The sequence below is a fragment of the Orcinus orca genome, chromosome 3 (assembly GCF_937001465.1).
Source record: "Orcinus orca chromosome 3, mOrcOrc1.1, whole genome shotgun sequence".
NCBI lineage: Eukaryota > Metazoa > Chordata > Mammalia > Artiodactyla > Delphinidae > Orcinus > Orcinus orca.
In genome coordinates, this window is record NC_064561.1 from 128,741,390 (window position 1) to 128,761,489 (window position 20,100).

Sequence of the window (20,100 nt, forward strand, 5' to 3'; positions counted from 1 at the left end):
TCCTTGTTGATATAAGCCTGGGTCATAAAGCTGCATGCCCAAAGTATAAACCAGGGTAAACTCTGCCAGGGGCAGAAAAATGGAGAGTCCAAAGAAACGCTTCGAGAGAATTGTTCAGCATTCAAAAGGAAGGGGATTTCAAGACTAATTTTGTCTGAATGTTTGCTGTTTGAAAGACAATATGCATTTTTATATTTTAAATGCAAGTATGTGAATAGCTAAGGCAGTCACAGTGTACAAAAATATAAGTTGAAAGGGTATACATTTAAAAGTCTCCTCTCTGCCCAGGGAGCTGTACAACTGAGCGGCACCTTCCTACAGACTCTGATGGGACTGGTCCCTCCTAAAGTGGGTAACCTGGCTGCTAGATAGACTCCCAAGCCTTCCACGCCGAGCCATACAGTCTTTCTCCCCAGAGGCAACTAATATTACAAGATTCCTGTGTTTCTTGCCAAAGATAGGTTATGGGTACAAGTACATGAGGAGATAAGTCTATATATTTTGTAAGTATATATATTTTCCAAGAATGATTTTAGTGAGCAGAATCAATAGAAAAGTCAACAGAAAGCAGATCAGTGAGAAGATTTTGAACTAAAAAGTATAAGGGAAAAAAAGAAGAGTAATTGTTCATCAGAAGGCAGAAAAAGAACAGGAATCCTACGCATGTAAAAATAAAAAGAAAGGGTGAGGTCACAGATCCACTTGCCCATTAGGATGGGTGTTTCCACAAAGCTCATGAGCATTTGCCAGGAGAGCACGGGGCACTTGGAGTTGTCGAGTAAGTGAGAGAAATGGTGGTGGCCTGCCCTCCCGGGATATTGTTTGCTAGAACGTGGGCATGTTGTACTCTACGGTGACACGTTCCCTGGGAGACTCAGTGGCATTTGATCACTGTGCCCTCGGGCATTTCCAGAGCCCTCCCACAATCATTCATATTACTTCAGTGTAATAAGACATTCCATCTTCCAGGTCAAAGGAATACAGCACATACTGGCCAAAGATTCTGAGCCAGGATAAAGCAGAGGGGGCCATGTTTTCTGAAAAGCACAACCCTAGTCATTGCTACACCTTCACTAAACCCCTCTCCTCACTGGAGATGTTCTTGGCAGTTTATTGATGTGAAGTTGGCTCAGGATGAATTGGGACAGGCCAGGTAAAGCAGTTATTCCTTCTTTCATGTAACACAAAATTCTGCTTGGGATCACGGAGCAAGAGCAAGCTAGAACATGGCATTTGTCAAATAAATTCCCGAGTAATGATTAGATCCCAACAATATATAAGGCAACAGGAAAGTTTCTGACTTTCTACCAGATTCTGTTGAAATATAAGCTACCCACCCACACAGAAAGGTGACTAGCAGCACAGGACCCACTCAATGAGTGGAACATCAAACAAATGTGATAGACTTCAGAGAAGTGAGGAATTTTCTTCCAGTTCTGGTGGAATGGAAAGTTTCACCTCTAAGTCTCCATAAAGCCACCAGTCGGTGAGGTTCTTTCCACCTCCTGCCCTGTAGAAACTTGGGACAGTCTGGCTAATATATTCAGTGAAAGGTATCAGAGAAAGAAGGCAGCTGGCTGCTCAGGTAGACTTCATGGGGTAGCAGCTCCTGGTGGGGCTGACATGACTCAGGATTTGGTCAGTGGGTTTGGAGAGTCATGAGTTCCATTTTGCAAGAGCACTCAGTTCATCAGTCTCAGGGTAAATGATTCATTCATAAGAGTGATCTATGGACCTAACTGTCAATATCAACCTATTAATTGACAAGGGGTAGGAGTATATTTTCTAGTCACCAGAATGATCTCATCCACTAATAGCAGACTACTTTACGTTCAAAGAGTTGGAGGAATTAAAGACTATTTGCTGAACATCCAAGAAGGGCCAAAGATTAGAAGACCTTGAAGTATAACTTAATGCACAATCCCTGCCTCACAATGTTCTTATTGAATAGAATACATGCAAAAAAAAAAAAAAAAAAAAAGCTAGTATCTGCCATATATAAAGTCTCCCCTTTGGATAGAGCAGGAATTTAGATCATCAAATTTTTAAAACCCAGTACCCCTCTTTATATACCATATGCATATTATTGGATGCATTCCAAAGATATGAATTGATTAGAGAGTAGAATCTGGTCACCTTAACTGTTGTTGGTTATTTCCCAAATATCCTCAATTACTCCTTTTATAATGTACAGAGTAACATTTGTTGTATGTTGCTTTTATATTTTTTAACTTATTTGAGTTTATATACAGTAAAATTCATCTTTTGTGTTCTATTTGAGTTGTGTAACCACTACCACAATCATGATACAAAACAGTTTTTTACTCCCCTCCCCACAAAAATATTGCCTTGAGTGACATTTTTAAATAGGTTCCTTCCACAGATGGCTAACCTCATCTATTATGTGTTGATTCTTACTACTTTTGCTTGCCAGACATCATATTTTCTGGTATTATCTACCAATTCTAAGGCCCACCAGACCGTATATGCAGTCATCTTCAGAGACAGACAAAATGAAGCTTTGGAATATGCATGTGTCTGTTTGCTTGGCTAGGAGTGGGTGTATCAAGTTTACTTGATCTGTGAACATAAAACAACAACGAAATTGAGATCTATTCTAAGGACATTACTCCAAAGAAATTAGGAGAAAAATTCTAACATTCCAGTTGAAGCTCCATCCCCAAGAGATATATTAGCTCTGAGAGATGGGAGAGAGAACTGCTAAGTCATATCTCCAGTTCATTTCCTTCCCTTAAATGGGTCATGAGGGCAGTGATAACCCCAACATGCTAGCAACTGTTCCAGGGCTCAAGTAATTATATTCATCCCTGCTTTTCAGACACTAGACCTAGGCATTAAGCACTTTCCTAAATGAAACCCATATCCATTTAACCTATGCAAGTTAGTAGCTGAATTTCTTGTCGCTGTCTTAATAAGGCTCTTTACAACATATATCTATATGTAAATGGTACATATGCATGCTCATTATGGACAATTTAAACAATGGAAAACTAAACTTGACTTTATGTTATGTCTTGGCGGTATTTAGGAACTTAAAAAAAATAATATATGAGTTCAATTGACTATTTCACATGTGAACAGCTCTCATCACCAAGTAATATTTTCTGACCAACCTAGAAAACTCAGCTCATGCCATAGCTGACAGATTACATTTTATAACAAAGCGCAAGGAATTCAGGTTTATACACTAAACAGGGGCCACAGGGGCATCCAGAAGGGCTCTGAGATCAGGCTACCAGGCTTCTGGTTCCCTCTTCTTGACTCTGCCTCTAACCCAGGGAGTGACAAGGCAGACCATTTATCTCTTTAGAACATATTGCTTTACCGGCCAGATGCATATGGAGATCCTTCTATTCCTGCCAATATCAGGTATGTAAGACTGAATCATTACTTGCCAAAACACCTGCAGATGAAGAACTCAACAGTACAACTACATATATATTAAAACAATTATGCTGAATCATTAGAATGTTTAATTCTACGACTCAAAGTCTCTTTCTGTAGTCACAAATTCAGAAAGAACCAGGTGATCCAATAAAATCCCACTTTGGAGGAGCCTTATAACAGGATCCCTTTGTACGAACAGAGAGAGGTTGGCAATTAGTCCATACATTTCCCATCCTGCCCTTCTGCTATCCTCCCACAACTCTCCACCCTTCGCTGCTCTCAGCACTGCTTCTTGTTCTTAAGCTTCTCCTCCACTTGCACCTCCTCACTGCCTCCGTCTTTGTTGAGGGCAGAGCTCCAGGGCCGACCACGTAAGTAAAGTGCTATTCTCTCAAAGTAAAAGGGAAGTCATTGTCTCCAGTAGTAAAATGTAATGTTTTCCAATGAAACACTGGAAACGTTCAAGGAATAAAGAATGTGAGAGAATATATTCTTTCATGCATTTCAGAATGAATAGAAATCAGTGTTGTAGAGTGGGGATAAATAGATCTGCCCCTGGGATGCTGACTCACAGTGACTCTTCTAATAGCATTTACTGGACTGACCTCCGATTCCAATGAGAACCACAAAATACCAGTAATTTTATCTGGGGAATATTTATATTTTGGTGCAGTAGGTGAATTCCCAATTAAAGGGCATTATTAGAAGAATTTTTTCCCCAAACTAAAAGTAGTTTCATCTTGGTTAAGCCTTGCATTTCTAATTGGTATTTATGGTTCAAAGAGATTTTGTTTTTGTTTTTAAAATCCATTCATTCCCCATTTCCTCATAACTAACTCTTATGGATAATACCTGTTACAGAAGACATCCTGAGTCCCTTTTTCCTTTAACACGGATCAACCGAATATTTTCCTCCTCAAACCATTTGCTTCCTGACTTACAGCCTATTGGGTTTGGCGATTGAGTGTATATGGAAGAAAGCCAGGAACCTTAGAACATTGTCTGACGCTAGCAATGAAGATCCATGATTATTCAGCGGCCTCTCCCTCTCCACCCCACATTAGTACAAGGGGAGATGCTACCAACTTCCCAAACATTTCCTTGGGGTGGAAGAGTGCAGGGTGACCACCCACTCTTGGTTTATGTTTCAGTTTCAGTCCAGGGGTCTTTCTATCTTCTGCCTATTGGACTTTTCAGGCACCTGTTTTCTGACTGAGTTGCAGAATCTTATATCCTAGCATTAGTATAGCCAGGATTTAGGGCTTACCCTAAACCTGAGGGTCAATTCAGAGAGTGGTAACCTTGGGAACGGAGCCAAGCAAGAGCACACACAAGGTGTGTAAATCAGGTTCTTCCCACAATAGCTACCCGAGAATATATGAGTGTGCTCATGATCTGATTAGGGATGTCCCTCAAAAGTCACCTGCAGTCTAGATAATGTAAGATAAAATTAAACATTTAAAGTTCCATATGGAGACTTTAAAAACAAGAACCATTCATTCCTTCTCTCATCCCACAGCAGTTTACTGAGCATCTACTTTGCATCAGGCATCATGCTGGGGACTGGAAACCCAGCAGTGAATCAAACAGACCCAGTCTCTGCCCTCACAGTCCCGCAGGCATTGCAAGAGCTGGTTTGCCAGTGTTGACCCAGCACTGTCCCAGTGTCTGAGACTTTGGGTTTGACAAACAGGTCCTCTTGTCTCTTGGAAGGTGACCTCTGATATTAAAATAGGAAGAATTCCTCAGCTTCCCACAGACTGGCTAAAATAGCTCATGAGACCACCCAGTCCCCTTTGTCCCCACCCAATCCCCAATCCCTTTTGTAACCAAAGTCATCTGTTACTAATGCAGGCTCAAAGATATGTCCGTAAGAGGAAAGAGCCATAGAGAAGGGACGGGAGAGTATTCTTATACTAGAAGGTTGATCTCCACACTGAATAAATAAACTCATCCTGGCTTTACCCATTGGCCTTTTTTAGTGTGGTTCACATTCACTGCTGAGATAAGACCAGCTCGGGCTAAATGGGTAAAGCCTTGGTTTTGAGGAGGCCCAGCTGCCAGCCGCTGTTGACCAAGAGCTTCCGCTTGGAAAACAGAGAAGAGGTCAGTCAGCTTCAATCCACTGGTCATCACCCCAACCCTCCTCTCGTGTCTATTCTTTCTTACCACTCAAGAGCACTACCATATTGTCCAGTGTTAATAAACTTTCACATACACATTCTATTTTAAGTCTCCAACAACCCCATGGGGACAGCCCAACCCCTATTTCATGGATGAGAAAATCAAACCTCCAAATTAATTCGCTCATGTTCCCACAGCTGCTAACACAAAGCCAGCATTCACGCCCAGATCCTCAGGCCCCACACCAATGCTCTTTGCACTCTCCTATAGCTGTCTACCTTGACAATTTCAGTTCTTTATTTTTGCACATTATTTCAGCACATCCTGGTGACGAATGGTCTTCTAACCTGCTGGTTTTCTGGGAGCAGCCACAGATTACTGGCCAGGGGAGGGGCTGTGGTTCCCCCACCCCCTATGCTGCCCCCAAGACTCTCTTGCCTCCTACATAGGAATCCCGCATCTGTCCTGGATGCCTGCGGAGCTATTTTTAGAGACAGAGGGGAGCGTGCGGTGGCACACATTCAGGTTTTCTAGGAATCTGTTAATATTTTTGCAGAGGCCGTTCAGAGTTTTAAGTTGACTGATAAATGACCTCTGGAGGAAGACATCCTTTCCCTGCTCGTCCCTTCAACACTCCCCATCCCTGATATGGATGTGTTTTGGGGTGTAATTCTTTTACCCACCCCCCAGGGCTCTCCTTGGCACCCTGGACTCAAAAGACAGCGGTATTAATAACTAGCAGCAGCTACAGCTGGCTTATGTCTCGAGAAGGTCGGGAGGAAGCAGATCTAGTTCTCCTTGACCTCTGTAGGGATTGGCAGTGCTCCTTCAGATCTTTATGCAGAAAGGGGCTGCTGTTTACGGGTCTGGGAAAATGTCCATGGGTGGATCTCAATGCTTTCTGAAACCTCCTCAGTTACTGACTTTATTCTAGAGCAGGCAGACTACTATTTTAGAGGTGGGGTATGTATATGCACACGTCAGAAACTGGGTAAAAATGTTTACCATATTAAAATAGGGAGGAAATGAAAACATACATATGTAAAATCTCTGGATTTGGGAGACATAATTCTGCCGTTTATGTTAAAAAATCACATCAGCTCTGTTCAACAATGTTTCTTTGCTTTACTAGGTCAATGGTGACAAAATAAAAACGTAAACACTGAAAATAAATATGCTTTTGAACTTAACATTAGAAGTGTCACTCCTAATATATTAAAATGAGTGAATTAGTAGACTATGTCACAACTAAAAACAAAAGTATTAAACAAAGACCATAATAATGTGTACAAACCAAAATAACTTCAGTTTCAAAATTAGTGATAACACTCCTTTCCAAGTAAGTAACATTCTGGTATGATACAGCGCATTAGCCATGCACTTTCAAATAGCTTTTTAACGATAAAATACACAAAAAAACTCAGTAAGTTAAGGCCCATGTTCTGATATGTGTCTATTTTACCAATTCTCCAATCAAGCTCTCTAATATGACATAGGAGCCATTGCCACTTTTAACCAGATAAGAATAAAACAGAACCTGTTTGCATTTGGATGGGCTCTGCTGTGGGTTGCCCTAGTCACTGCAACCTGGAACAGTTCTCTCCAGTCTGAGCAGCCTTTTTGCAAATAGGATCTCCTATACAACCAACTGTGGCCAAAATGAAATTCCAGAGAAAGGAGCTGCCACTTTTCCCCCTCTATTTCAATGGGACATATTAGCTTTGTCTGAAAGCCAATTATTTTCATAGATGCAACAAGTTCATGGGCCAGGGCCACCCCCTCGTTATCTGTGTGTGAATCCAGGGCTCCGGACCTGATGAATTAGGCAAGAGATGATCTAGGAAATGATCCAAGAGCCTCTGCCCTCTCCATCCTTGTCCTGGTCCTTTCACAGCAGCTGCGCTACTCCCCTCATTTTGATGGCGTCCCCACACCCCTCCTGGACTCACAAAGCTAGACATTGCATTCTCGTACTGCTCTCATCACTTCCTACAAGTACGTGGTCCTTGAGGCAGCAGTGGTAGAAGACCTAGCATTTCAGTAAGAATTTTAGGAAGAAGCAAAAAAAGGATGGGGCACAGGCTGGACAGTCAAACTCCCCCTCTTAATTACTAAGCCCCAAACCCACAGAAAGAAGACAAGTCAGGGCTATCTTCCCACTCACAGAAACACAAAGCAAAGACTAATTGACATTATGCTTTAGTTCTCTAACACTTTCACATAACAGTTTTAAAGAATGTCCAAATATTCATATAATAAGGGCACATATTTTTTCCCTCTGTTGGATTTCTGTGTATGAATTGGTAATCCAACATAAAAAGACCCTTTTCTGTTCTAATTGTGCTGTGGTTCTCAAACCTCTCATAAAGACACACATGTGATTTGGGAATATCCAGGTACTTGTAAAAACTGCATTTGCCTCACGAGGGACTACAGAAAATCACTGGTCCTTTCACCCCTGGAACCCTCACCCTGCACTGCTCAGCATGTAGTCATTCCCGGGGCCAGAGAGCTGAGTTAGTCCAGAACCTATCCCAGCCCTGTCTTCAGTGGCTTGAGGCCAGACCTGACACCTGACCAGGCTGACTGGTTCTGTGGGAGCCTCTGCTGAGCAAAGGGGACCAATCCCATTCAAGCTCAGAGGATCTAGGTAGAAAGGGATTCACTGGAAATGTGAAGTCAGCCACTTGGCTCTTTCCACTTGTATCCAAGTGAGGAGGATAGAAAACTGCCAAGGAGACGTGTGAAAGGAAGCATGGCCCCTGGTTTAGATTCTGGCCCTACGGGCTCTCCTAGACATACCTGATGCTGTCACCAGGACACAGTAACTGGTTCAGCAGGGAAATGACAGGCACCACAGGAGTCACCAACACCAAAGGCCAAGCTTTATTCTGAATGACACCAACGTGAAGGAAGAGACACAAGTGCAGTTTTAGAGACTCATGATCTTGAAATTTTTTCCCTGAAGTTGCTTCAGGTGGAGGATTCGAATTCATGAATTGCCAGGATGACTCTGTAACATTGGATTATATGCTTTGCTTAATCACATTGATGTCATCTGCTCCATATATCCCAGCAGCACCCTTTGCTGGGGGTGGATACTCAGAAAGCCTGACATCTGAGTTAAGCAGTAAAGTCCCTTCTCCTGTGTGGCCTTCAATATCCCCATCCTCCAGAAGCCAAGGCCCCTAGACAGGGAGAGGCAGTGGAAATCAATTCACTTAGAGAAGAACTGCCCCTAAAAGACATTTAAAGCGCCATCTGGCAGATGCAATTCCATCTCAGGCTGAAAAGTCGCAGAAGAATGTGTTCCAGTTCTGACTCCTGCCCTGAGTGGCTGTGGGACTCAAGCATGTTGCTTCATCTCTCTGGGCCTTGGTACCCCATCTCATATGGGGACAATGGCCAGATGAGTTCTCAGGTTTCCTCCCAGTCCAGCCCACTCTCATACCTCCCCTCCTCCGCCCCCAGCTACGGTTTTGTGGCTGTGATTTACACAGGAGCCCTAGGGTCCCACTCCAGGAGGTCAGTGCTTTCCATATTAGTAACCGGGTTTGCAAGGGGGAAAATATGATATTTTAAACAGCCTTCGGATAAATGGGGAGCGGTATTAAACAAACATTACTCTTCATAAATTAGTACCGACATCTAGCCACAACTCTTTATGGGAAAAGGGATTTTTTTTTTTTTTTAACGATAAGTTTCTTTCTCTTTAAAGGAAAATTGCCAAGGATGCAGAAGGAAATGAAGATGGTCAAAGACGAGGGTGTGCATTTCAGTTTGGGTGCAAAGAGGGCCCCCTCCTTCCCCCACGGCCTGCAGCCAGTGGTTTCCCGAGGAAGAGCTCCTCCAAGACACCCATTCCCGGAAGCTCTCCGGGGGCCATTTTCCCAGTTCCGGTATGAGCCTCCTCCAGGAGACCTAGACGGATTCCCGGGGGTCTTTGAAGGAGGAGGGTCTCGCAAACGGAAGAGCATGCCCACCAAGATGCCCTATAACCACCCCTCGGAAGAAGCGGCTCTTGCCCTGCACCCGGAGGAGAGCAAGAACCCCGGGCCCCCGGAACTCCACCTGCTCTTCCCGCCGCCGCCGCCGCCGCCGCCGCCACGGCCCAAGTACGACTCGCGGATGATCGACCTGTGCAACGTGGGCTTTCAGTTCTACCGCAGCCTGGAGCACCTGGGGGGCAAGGCCGTCAAGCAGGAGCCCGTGAAGCCCAGCGCCACGTGGGCCGCGCCCCCTCCGTTCCTGCCCACGCCCTACCCCTATTACCCCAAAGTGCCCCCGGGCCTCGTGTTCCCCTTCTTCGTGCCCTCGGCCTCGCCCTTCCCCTTCAGCCGGCACGCCTTCCTGCCCAAGCGGCCCCCGGAGCCGCTGCTGCCCCGCAAAGCCGAGCCGCGGGAGAGCGAGGAGACCAAGCAGAAGGTGGAGAGGGTGGACGTGAACGTGCAGATCGACGACAGCTACTACGTGGACGTGGGCGGCGCGCAGAAGCGCTGGCAGTGCCCCACCTGCGAGAAGTCCTACACCTCCAAGTACAACCTCGTGACCCACATCCTGGGCCACAGCGGCATCAAGCCGCACGCGTGCAGCCGCTGCGGGAAGCTCTTCAAGCAGCTCAGCCACCTGCACACGCACATGCTGACCCACCAGGGCACGCGGCCCCACAAATGCCAGGTGTGCCACAAGGCCTTCACCCAGACCAGCCACCTGAAGCGCCACATGATGCAGCACAGCGAGGTGAAGCCGCACAACTGCCGCGTGTGCGGCCGGGGCTTCGCCTACCCCAGCGAGCTCAAGGCCCACGAGGCCAAGCACGCCAGTGGGCGGGAGAACATCTGCGTGGAGTGCGGCCTCGACTTCCCCACCCTGGCCCAGCTGAAGAGGCACCTCACCACGCACCGCGGCCCCATCCAGTACAGCTGCTCCGAATGCGACAAGACCTTTCAGTACCCGAGTCAGCTGCAGAACCACATGATGAAGCACAAGGACATCCGGCCCTACATCTGCTCCGAGTGCGGCATGGAGTTCGTGCAGCCCCACCACCTCAAGCAGCACTCCCTCACGCACAAGGTACTGCGGGGCCCCAGGGGAGAGGGCCCGGGACTCCCCGCGCTGCTTCCCACCCCTGACACGTGTAACCCTGGGCAGGAGGCGTCCCTTACCTGAGCCCAGACGTTCTTCTTCCTCACCTTGAAATGGGGGAGAATGAGGAGACTAGCCATCAAGCCCTTTCCCATCTCGACTTCTGGAGTCTCAGGCGGTCCTAGAAAGAAAGAATGCAGTTTGGAGAGGAGGGTGCGGAAGGATGAAGGAAGCAGCTGGTGCTTGGGCTATTGCTTGTTCGCCTCCCAGAATCCCTAAAATTTTATTTCTGGAAACTTCATCCGGGGTGCTAGCATGAGGGTGCATCAGTCCCTATCTACCCAAGACCAGCTTTGTGCCTGGGATACACGAATCGGAGCCTTCTAGAAAACTCTAGAACATTCTCTTGGTCTTTTTCTGCTAAAGTTGTGGCTACCTTTTGCTTTATTTTCTCCCTCAACTGCTTCATTTGCAGGTGGCTTTGAGGGGAGCAGAGCCTGGCCTTGGTCCAGCCGGGTCTGTGCTTCCTCCATTGAGCTTCTGCCTAGTTGGTGGCAGTGCTCTGTGGTTTGTATTATAGAAGGCATGAGCGAGCATTCTTCTCTGTTGGGTTTGGTTTTACCTTCCCCAGCCTCAGGTCTTCAAGGAGAAATATAGGCCTGCATGTCTAAGTTCAGCCTAGTTTGCAGACAAAGCCCTGGAGTCATTCTGGATGAACTAAAACAAGGCCCCGGTGCGTTCCTGAAATCTTACCCAGCCAAGCTAACTTGGGTCTGCTTTGAGCTTCCAAGAGGGGAAGTTTGCCCCACTGAACTCTACTCTCACACCCTTGACCTCAAGTGGTTTTCTTGGCAGAAGAAACTTCTAGCAAGCCAGAGTTTCTAAAACATTCTTTCATTCTGAAAGGTCAGTGGAGGACTTTGCTCAGCCAAGATAATATTTCTGCTGTGGCATTGTGGGTTTCATTTGATAGGTTAGGACCAAATATGGACAAAATGCATGACTGCCTTGTGGGCTCTGCACAAACAGCTGCCCTGCAAAAGGCACCTTAGATGCATCCAGAGAGGAGGTGCCTGCCTAGTGCAGGAGCCATCAACAAGGAGCCTGAGCTGAGAGTCAGCCACCAGGGGGGCCATGTGCTCATTTCAGGGACTCCTACATGTGTGGAAGAGGAATCAGAAATGCATTTTAGAACACATAAAAATTCTGTAAGATGGTAGAAAATGAACTCAAAATGGAGGAAACAGCCTAGTATCTGAAATAGGTCTTGTTTGAATTAGGAAGCAAAATGCATTTTAATTAAAAGAGTCAGCAAACAGTGAGAGGTAGTATTTACTGAGCACTTGCTAAGTGCCAGGTACTGTACTTCTCATTTAATCCTCTTCAACAACTGTAAGAGCTACCTATGGGTATCATTACTCCAGATTTGCAGATGAAGACACCAAGCCATGGGAAGTCACCCAGCATCTCTGTCTCTAGCACCTGAGCTCTTGAACACAACTATCAAGACTACTCCCTCTTTCCCTTCACCCAGCAGCTCCGCAGGTCCCCTCTCTGAGATTTCATTGATCTTATTAAAGACACAGCAGCTTCCTTTGTTCCCTAAGCTGTGTCCAGTCTCTCATTTACTTAAGGTCTAGGCCAGCCCACATGTGAATTTCACTTTGTTCATAGAATTCTCTTTAGAGAATTCCAAAAACAGTGATAAGTAGGTGCTAACTAGATCATAACCAAGTATAGGGACAATCTTGAGAAGAAAGATGCTGAAGTAAATTTTAAACCCATCAAGAAAATAGTTTTTATTAATTTAATACTTTTAAACTCACTGTTTGAATATGCAACACATTTTAAAAATTCATCTTCTTAGGAGGACATTAAAATTTAGATCTCTTCATTAGCATAAATCCATACTCATCTGCAATCATCTAGACTAGACAGTATTCCAGTTAGAAAGAGCCCCCGGGTTCTCATGTCCCAGCACTTCAACTTGAGATGAGGAAGCCTTCGCCAGGAAAGGCTGCGGGACTCATCTAAGGTTATGCAGCCAGTAAGCAGCTGGACAGAGACCCAGACTCACCCTTTAGTGCCATGGGCTCACCTAAACTGAGGAGTGGTACTCTCTTACCATGTCCCAAATTAAAGAAATGAAAATATAGGCAGAGGGAACCTTGGAGCCCCTCCTGCCTTAGGTCACTATGACTATCAGGCCATATGGGTTTTATAAGATACAGTTGTTAGCTAAATGACTTGTTCTAAACCTGTAATAACCTAGTTTTAATACCATGGTTCTGGGTCCTTCCAAAAAGTCATTCTAGGTCAAGATTTCTTGCAACGGCCGTTTCAGACAAGCACTGGTTGGTCAGGATTAGGTAATACTCTCCTCACACCAAGAGTCCCCAGAAGTGCTTTCAGTTGAGGGCATTGATGCTTAAGTATTAAAACACTTCGCAAACAGCAAGGGAACTAGAAAATCTTCTTCTTTCCCCTTTTCTAATTCAGAAAGCTTTCCTCTGCCGAATTGCTCTATCAGACAGAAGCCGGCTTGGAGGCTCCGTAGCCAAATCACAGAGGCCACTGTGGCCCGTGGGAGCCCAGGGGACCGTCTCAAGAGGTGATTATCGAGTTGTAATTTTTTGAAGTGTGGATGTGAGTTGTTCTTCTTGGATTTTCAAATCCATTAATGAGAACTCAAGAGGACATTGGTTTTCATATAGGAAATGATATTATCAGCTTAGGGGGTTTTGTTTTTTCATTATCAGGAAAGCCGGATTAGACTCATTTCACATACCATTCATTCCACGGTGCTCTTACCAAAGTCTTATTAATCCCTGAGAACTGTTACCATAGAATTAACCCCAGCCGCAGCAGGAACAACAAAACCAGTAGCTTTCTTTTCCTCTAGCAGTCTGGCTAGTTTATAGTTTTTAGAAGAAAAAAAGGATTACGTAATCAACACTTTTCAAGAAAATAGTGGTTTAACAAGGCTACAGGCACACCATTTGGAACTCAACATCTTTCACCAAATCCTTCGTGGATTTATGTGGCAGAGAGAAAAGCAAAGACTACTGTCCTGATGAAAGTCTGCTACCTGCTAACCACGGTTCTTTTGCGTCTTGACCCCTCCCAGGGCGTGAAGGAGCACAAATGCGGGATCTGCGGGCGGGAGTTCACTCTGCTGGCCAACATGAAGAGACACGTGCTAATCCACACCAACATCCGCGCCTACCAGTGTCACCTGTGCTACAAGAGTTTCGTGCAGAAACAGACCCTCAAGGCGCACATGATCGTCCACTCGGATGTGAAGCCCTTCAAATGCAAGGTGGGCGGCTGCCCGGGGGGAGCATGGAGAGGGAGGGCTCAGAGGGCTGTGCAGGTGCGCAGGAAGAATCTCCAGGGAACCTTCTACTCAGTCTCATCAGAGGGACCTCTGCGGCTCAGAGAGGTCTGCGGCCAAGCCCAGGCCTGTCTGCTGCTCTGTGCCTCTCTCCACCGCAGCTGTGCTCAGCTGAGCCCTAGGAGCTGCCCTGTGTGTCTCGCTGTGGAATTGGTGCACAGGGCGTGGAGACAGCCAGTGCAGGGAGCGCTGAGGGTGAAAGGCCCATTTGGGGAATGAGGTCGTTAAAGGATGAAGGCGGTGTGAGAGCTGGTGCTCTAGAAAGCAGCAGTCAGGTGTAGCCCTCTTCCCCTTACAAGCCAGTGAGTAGAACACAGAGAGGAGTCAGAGAAGCTTCCAGCCCTGTCCCCTTCCCTTCCCACTCCCCCCCCGCCCCCGCTCCTGCCCTCTGCACACTTGGACTGAGCACTGTAATTTGAAGGCAGGTCTCCCAGAGGGGATGGAAGAGATTCCAAGGCTAGCCCCTCAGGTGACCTCAGAGATGCTTGCGTGGGCAGAGGAACAGCTGTGTGCAAGGTCAGCTGAGGTGCTTCTCGTTTATTCCTGAATATGATGGAGCATCTTCGTTACAATCTCTGTGTCACATTAACTTGGTGGGGTTTTTATTTCATGCGCTAAGGTAAAGTGTGAGCGGGAGATGTGTAAAGCCCCAGGTGCTGACGGGTATGACACAGAAATGCTCAGGCTTCCCAGGCTGGCTCCCCTCCCCTCATTGTTTCTCTCCTCCACTTCTAAGATGAGAAGGAATCTTGCTCAGGATTGGGCAGTTTAAATCAAGGAAGGTACTGGCAAGTGACACCTCAGTCACAGGAGAGGGCTGAGGGGGAAGCAGAGGGAAATCGCCACGTTCAGATATCGTTAGAGCCTTTCTGTTTGAAATGGATTTGCCTTCTCTCTGTCCTGCGTGTCTGATGGGGTCCCAATGATATTCTTTGTCAATGCCTGTTCCTGGAGTAGGGTTCCCTGCTTCCAGGGGCTGTTCCTGCCTTAATCCCTCAGCAGCATGTGCCCCCACTTGAAGGAACCCCCTGTGAAGCTGACTTCTTTCCTGTGCTGGCCACTCCTGGACGGGGTGAGAGGGGTCAGGAGCCAGAGCTTCCCCAGACCTGTGTGGGCATTCTCCGGAGGTGGGGGAGGGAGGGGTCTCCCTCCAGCCCTTTTCCTGCCACCCACTTGTGTTTCCCCTCCTTTCCTTCAAGTTCCCAGTGGTTTGAAAGTCAACTTATGTCCATCTTGAGTGATCTGAGCTGAAGGGGGAGGAAGCTGCGTGCAGGATGCTGTACGTAATTCGCAGGGCCTGGTGGGAAATGAACACGGGGCCCCCTTGTTCAGATGCTGTGCAGAATTTCAAGATGATGAAAGCAGAGCGTAAACACCAAACCCGGGACATTTTTGAGTTCAGGGCCTCGTGTGACCACATAGGCCACATACCCGTCAAGCCAGGCCTGACTGCGGGACCCTGTGGACTCTACAGACCAGCTCTGTAGACACGCCTTTGGTTTCCCTTTCGCCTCGCTGAGTCCCTTGAACGCTTCACTTTTTACAGAGCTGTTCCCGCCTGCCAGGGATTTACTGTCTCCTACAGTAGAGGTGCTATCAGCGGCTCATCGCCCCTCTTCATTCCTTGCGTTGAGTTTACTCTTGGGCTTCGAGCATGAACTGTATTTTTATGAGCTGGTGGTGGGGCACATAAAGTCGTTAAAATACTCAGGAGCCATTGCATAGTTCGTAGTCCCCCAAAATCCACGTCCATCCAGACCAGCCAGCTCCCTCCTCCACCTCACCAATTCAGGGCCAGCAGTAGTGGTTAAACCAGGCAGAAAACATCCCTGAAACAGAGGGATACGTCAGGGCAGAGCCAATGCAGGAAAAGGACTTGCCAGCTGTGTGTGATTTGGGGGCACAGAAGCAGTTCTGTTTCTCTACCTCAGGGGCCTCAGAGGGGCCTGGAGGATCTTGGACCAAGTGGTCCTTGAGGATTTAGAGTGTTCTCTCTGGTACCAGTGCATAGAGACGGGACATGATGGGACATGATGGGCCCAGTGATGCCAGGCCTCCCTTCACCCCAATGATAGCGCACCACACATGGTTCAAAGGGTGTCTGCTGGTCAACTATACAGTTCAGAAACTCAATCTGACATCTTCTTGAGGGTGGATAAGCCTCCAGATATCTGGTCACACCATGAAACCCCATAAGAGAGGGGCTTGTAGCAGGAAATGCCAGCTGTGATAGAATACAGTTTAACTCTCCCGTGGGAGTTGGGCCTGGCACAGGAATTGGACTGGTCATCTGCACAGGTCACTTCTTCCTGATGAGCAGGTTCTCTCAGGAGACCACGGGAGGTCGGAGGCTGCCTAGAAGGCAGTATGTATCATTTGAACAAAAAGAACTGGATGTTAAAGTGTATGTTTGTCAAACTTAGGTGGCCCTTCTCCATTCTTAGACATTCCTGAAATAAGAACAGGTGTCAGTCACCTCGATCAAGAGCCTCTGTCCCCTGGCGAGTGCCAGAACATACTGCCAGGTTCTTCCTCTCTTCGTCCCCGTCTCCCTACACAGTGCCACCTGCTTGGTGTCCTCTTCATACCATCGCCCTTCTTCATTTCAAAGGAATTTCAGAGCATGTCTGAATTTGCAGATTATGTAATGGGGCCCTGTGTATTTATAAACTAGCTCCAGATCCCACTGTGGGATAGGCCATCTCCAGATGGTGTCCTGGGGACTTTGCTTCTTACTCACGTTGTGCTGTATTCTTGGAAATCTGGCCCTGGGTAGGGGTTGCTGGGGTCTGAGAGTTGGGAGAGGAACAGAGGGCCATTTGCCCATCACCGTGCAGTTCACAGCCCTCAGAGAAGAGTGGATGGCTGGCTACACGGTGATGCTGGAGAACGGGCCCAGACAACTAAACCCGAGCTCTGTTGCGGTAACAGGGAAGGGTTATTCCATTTATGGGACTGACACGGCTGGAAAAAAGAGGCAGACCTTGCTCCAGCCATATTCCAAGAGTTGGCTCCATCTCCTGTACCCCAAAACTTGCCAAAAAAAAAAAAAAGGGAGACTCTTTAAGTAACAGATTCTAATTTCCTGGGATTCTCACCACTAAAAATTCTTCCTAACATAAATCCCTCCTGCTGTGGCCACATGAACTGGTTCTCTCTGGCCCTGGCTCAGTGGAAACAGCTGTCCACAGCAAACAGAAACATTCGTTTACTGCGGGATTAGGCATTAACAATAGGATGGAAAATTCGAGGAGGAAAGGTTTCTGGTTTTTTTTTTTTCTTGTAAAAAAATTACTGCCCTTCTGGGTTCTTTTGCTATTGGCTCGACTTCTGGACTCCTTGCTTCTTGGAGCCAGCTGGAGTTTCTCCAGAGACCTGCGCCTGTAGACTTAAGCCACGTTTCAGAAATACGCTTCCCAGATTCTGCGCAAGCACGCAGGGGTTGATTTGGATGCTCTCCTTGTAGCAGCCACACTCCATAATAGCAAAGAACCAGCTGCTGTCTTTGGGAAACCTGTCCAGGAAAAGCAGTCATCCAGAATTTCCGGGACAAATTCTCCTTTGAGATGGGTGAAGCCGGGAGCTGCCGATGTTATGAATCACCAGGTCATCTGCAGCCTGGCCCAAAGCAGAGGGCTGAAGGCTGAGGCAAGAACACATGGAAAAGGATGAGGTCTCCCTGAAAAGGGTCCCCGCCGCCTCCGCCAAACTGGCTCCATCTCCCCCTCCAGCTCTTGGATGCTCCATTGGGGAGAAACCCAGTGGAGACTTGCAGGGGCCCAGTGCTTGGGATCAGGGTTCTCAGGCTGGCATCGAGGGGGTTAAGGCAGTGACCAGATAGCAGCCTTTTGGCAGCAAAGCCCTCCTCAGCAGAAGGAAGGATATAGCTGTATGAACTGCCTGCTTAACAATGCCCCGCATGTCCCCAGGGGCCCGCCTGCAAATAGATTTCATCTTGCTTTCTCTTGTACTTTTCAAAGCTTCCTGTTTTCTCACGGTCCTTTTGGACAGTTTACAGTCTCTCTCTCCCTCCCTCCCTCTCTCTCCCTTTGAGGAAAGGAACACCCTTCTTATTAAAAGAGAGAGAGAGAGAGAAGGATGTAAGGGAAGGGCAGTTTAGCGGAGGCCATTCTCCGAGGCTGCAGGCTGCAGCTCTTTGACCTTTCCTCTCAGAATAGGGAAACACAGGCTTCCTGGTGCATCGCAGTCTCAGTAGTGTGCCTCTTCTTGGCTTTGTGGGCCTCTGGCCCCAGCCCAGTGGTTGCCCACTGCCATCACTCTGCCTCTGTGCACAGCGACTTCTCTGTGACTCTGGCTGTCAGCACTGTCTCTGGGACTCACAGGAAGTTGCCTGGACCCGGGAGAGAAGGGGCGTCAGGAGGCCAGAATTAGGAGCTTCTATGAAGATAAGGGGACAGGGCCTCTGCCAGCTGTTTAAAGGGCTGACGGAGGATCAGAGAGCCAGATAATAGGCTCCCCAAAGCCTGCAATCTAGGATGAATCTTCTCTTTCCATCCACATTCCCAGGGCTGCCTCAGCCACACCTGCTTACATTTCTCTTATGCCTCAAGTAACCTGGCAGGTATTTACTCAATACCTTAATATTGAGATCCTTCCTCAATATTCCTTCCACATAATTTGGTTTAAAAAGACAGTACCCTTATCCACAAAGAACTTACCATTTCTAGAATGTAAAATGTACATGATAATGATAGTCTAAGAGCTAATATTTATTGAGCTCTTACTATTTGCCAATCCCTTTACCTGAATCAAAAACCTTCATAGGAGGGGCTTCCCTGGTGGCTCAGTCGTTAAGAATCCATCTGCCAATGCAGGGGACACGGGTTCGAGCCCTGGTCCAGGAAGATCCCACATGCCGCGGTGCAACTAAGCCCATGTGCCACAACTACTGAGCATGCGCTCTAGAGCCCACGAGCCACAACTACTGAAGCCCGCATGCCTAGAGCCTGTGCTCCACAACAAGAGAAGCCACTGCAGTGAGAAGCCCGCGCACCGCAATGAAGAGTAGCCCCCTCTCACTGAAACTAGAGAAAGCCCGTGTGCAGCAACGAAGACCCAATGCAGCCAAAAATAAATAAATTTTTTTTTTTTAAAAAAAGCCGTCATGGGAAACTAAGATTGTCATCGACATTTTACAGAAGAGAAAGTGGAGCAAGTTCTGTATCCCTCTGGGGTTTCACCACTGCCTCTCTGTTCTGCCATCTCAAAGCCCAGTGATCCATGCAACCCATTTTTAAAGGACAGTTCAAAACATTTGTTCCAATTTCCTATTACATCTTGAGGTCCATCTCTCTATATATATTTATTTATTTATTTTGGGCTGCATTGGGTCTTTGTTGCTGTGTGTGGGCTTTCTCTAGTTGCGGTGAGCAGGGGCTACTCTTCATTGTGGTGTGCGGGCTTCTCATCGCGGTGGCTTCTCTTGTTGTGGAGCACAGGCTCTAGGCGCAGGGGCTTCAGTAGTTGTGGCGCACAGGCTCAGTAGTTGTGGCTTGTGGGCTCAGTAGTTGTGGCTTGCGGGCTCTAGAGTACAGGCTCAGTAGTTGTGGCACATGGGCTTAGTTGCTCCGCGGCATGTGGGATCTTCCCGGACCAGGGGTCCATCCCGTGTCCCCTGCATTGGCAGGCATATTCTTAACCACTGTGCCACCAGGGAAGTAAGCAACAGACTTCCACCTCTCTCTTTAAAAGTAGGTATAAAAGTGGGTATTGGTGGAAGAACTGATATTTAATGTCAGAAGCACACTAATACTGCTCATTAGAGCAACTGAGAGTTCAAAAGGGCTGGACTGGTTGAGATGACCACCTGCAAGATGACATCTGACTCCTTATCACTGCAGCAGCTTCCTGTACCAATACTGTGCCTTTAATCTCCACAGACCTTGGCAGCAGGTGATTCAGCAAGTCTTGACTTGGGCAAGCTCTTAGCCTCATGTCTCATGATGAAAGCGGGCCTTGTAGATGACTGCTTTTCCCAGGAGAAGAAACTAGAGTTTTCATGCTCCCTCCCAACTTTTCTTCCTTCCCGTCTACTCCTCTCCTTTACTACAAGGATTCTGCTTAGAGCT

The 20,100-nt window shown here is 47.2% G+C and overlaps 1 protein-coding gene across 1 annotated transcript in view; it reads left to right on the forward strand.

The window, feature by feature from the left end:
• Positions 1 to 20,100, forward strand: part of ZNF366 (zinc finger protein 366) — a 66,449-nt gene that overhangs the window by 35,426 nt on the left and 10,923 nt on the right. Inside the window, exons 2-3 of the mRNA XM_004270796.3 lie at positions 9,251 to 10,605; positions 13,745 to 13,936. Of these exons, the coding sequence (XP_004270844.1) occupies positions 9,265 to 10,605; positions 13,745 to 13,936 (1,533 nt within the window). The 5' untranslated portion in view covers positions 9,251 to 9,264. The remainder of the gene's footprint in view (positions 1 to 9,250; positions 10,606 to 13,744; positions 13,937 to 20,100) is intronic.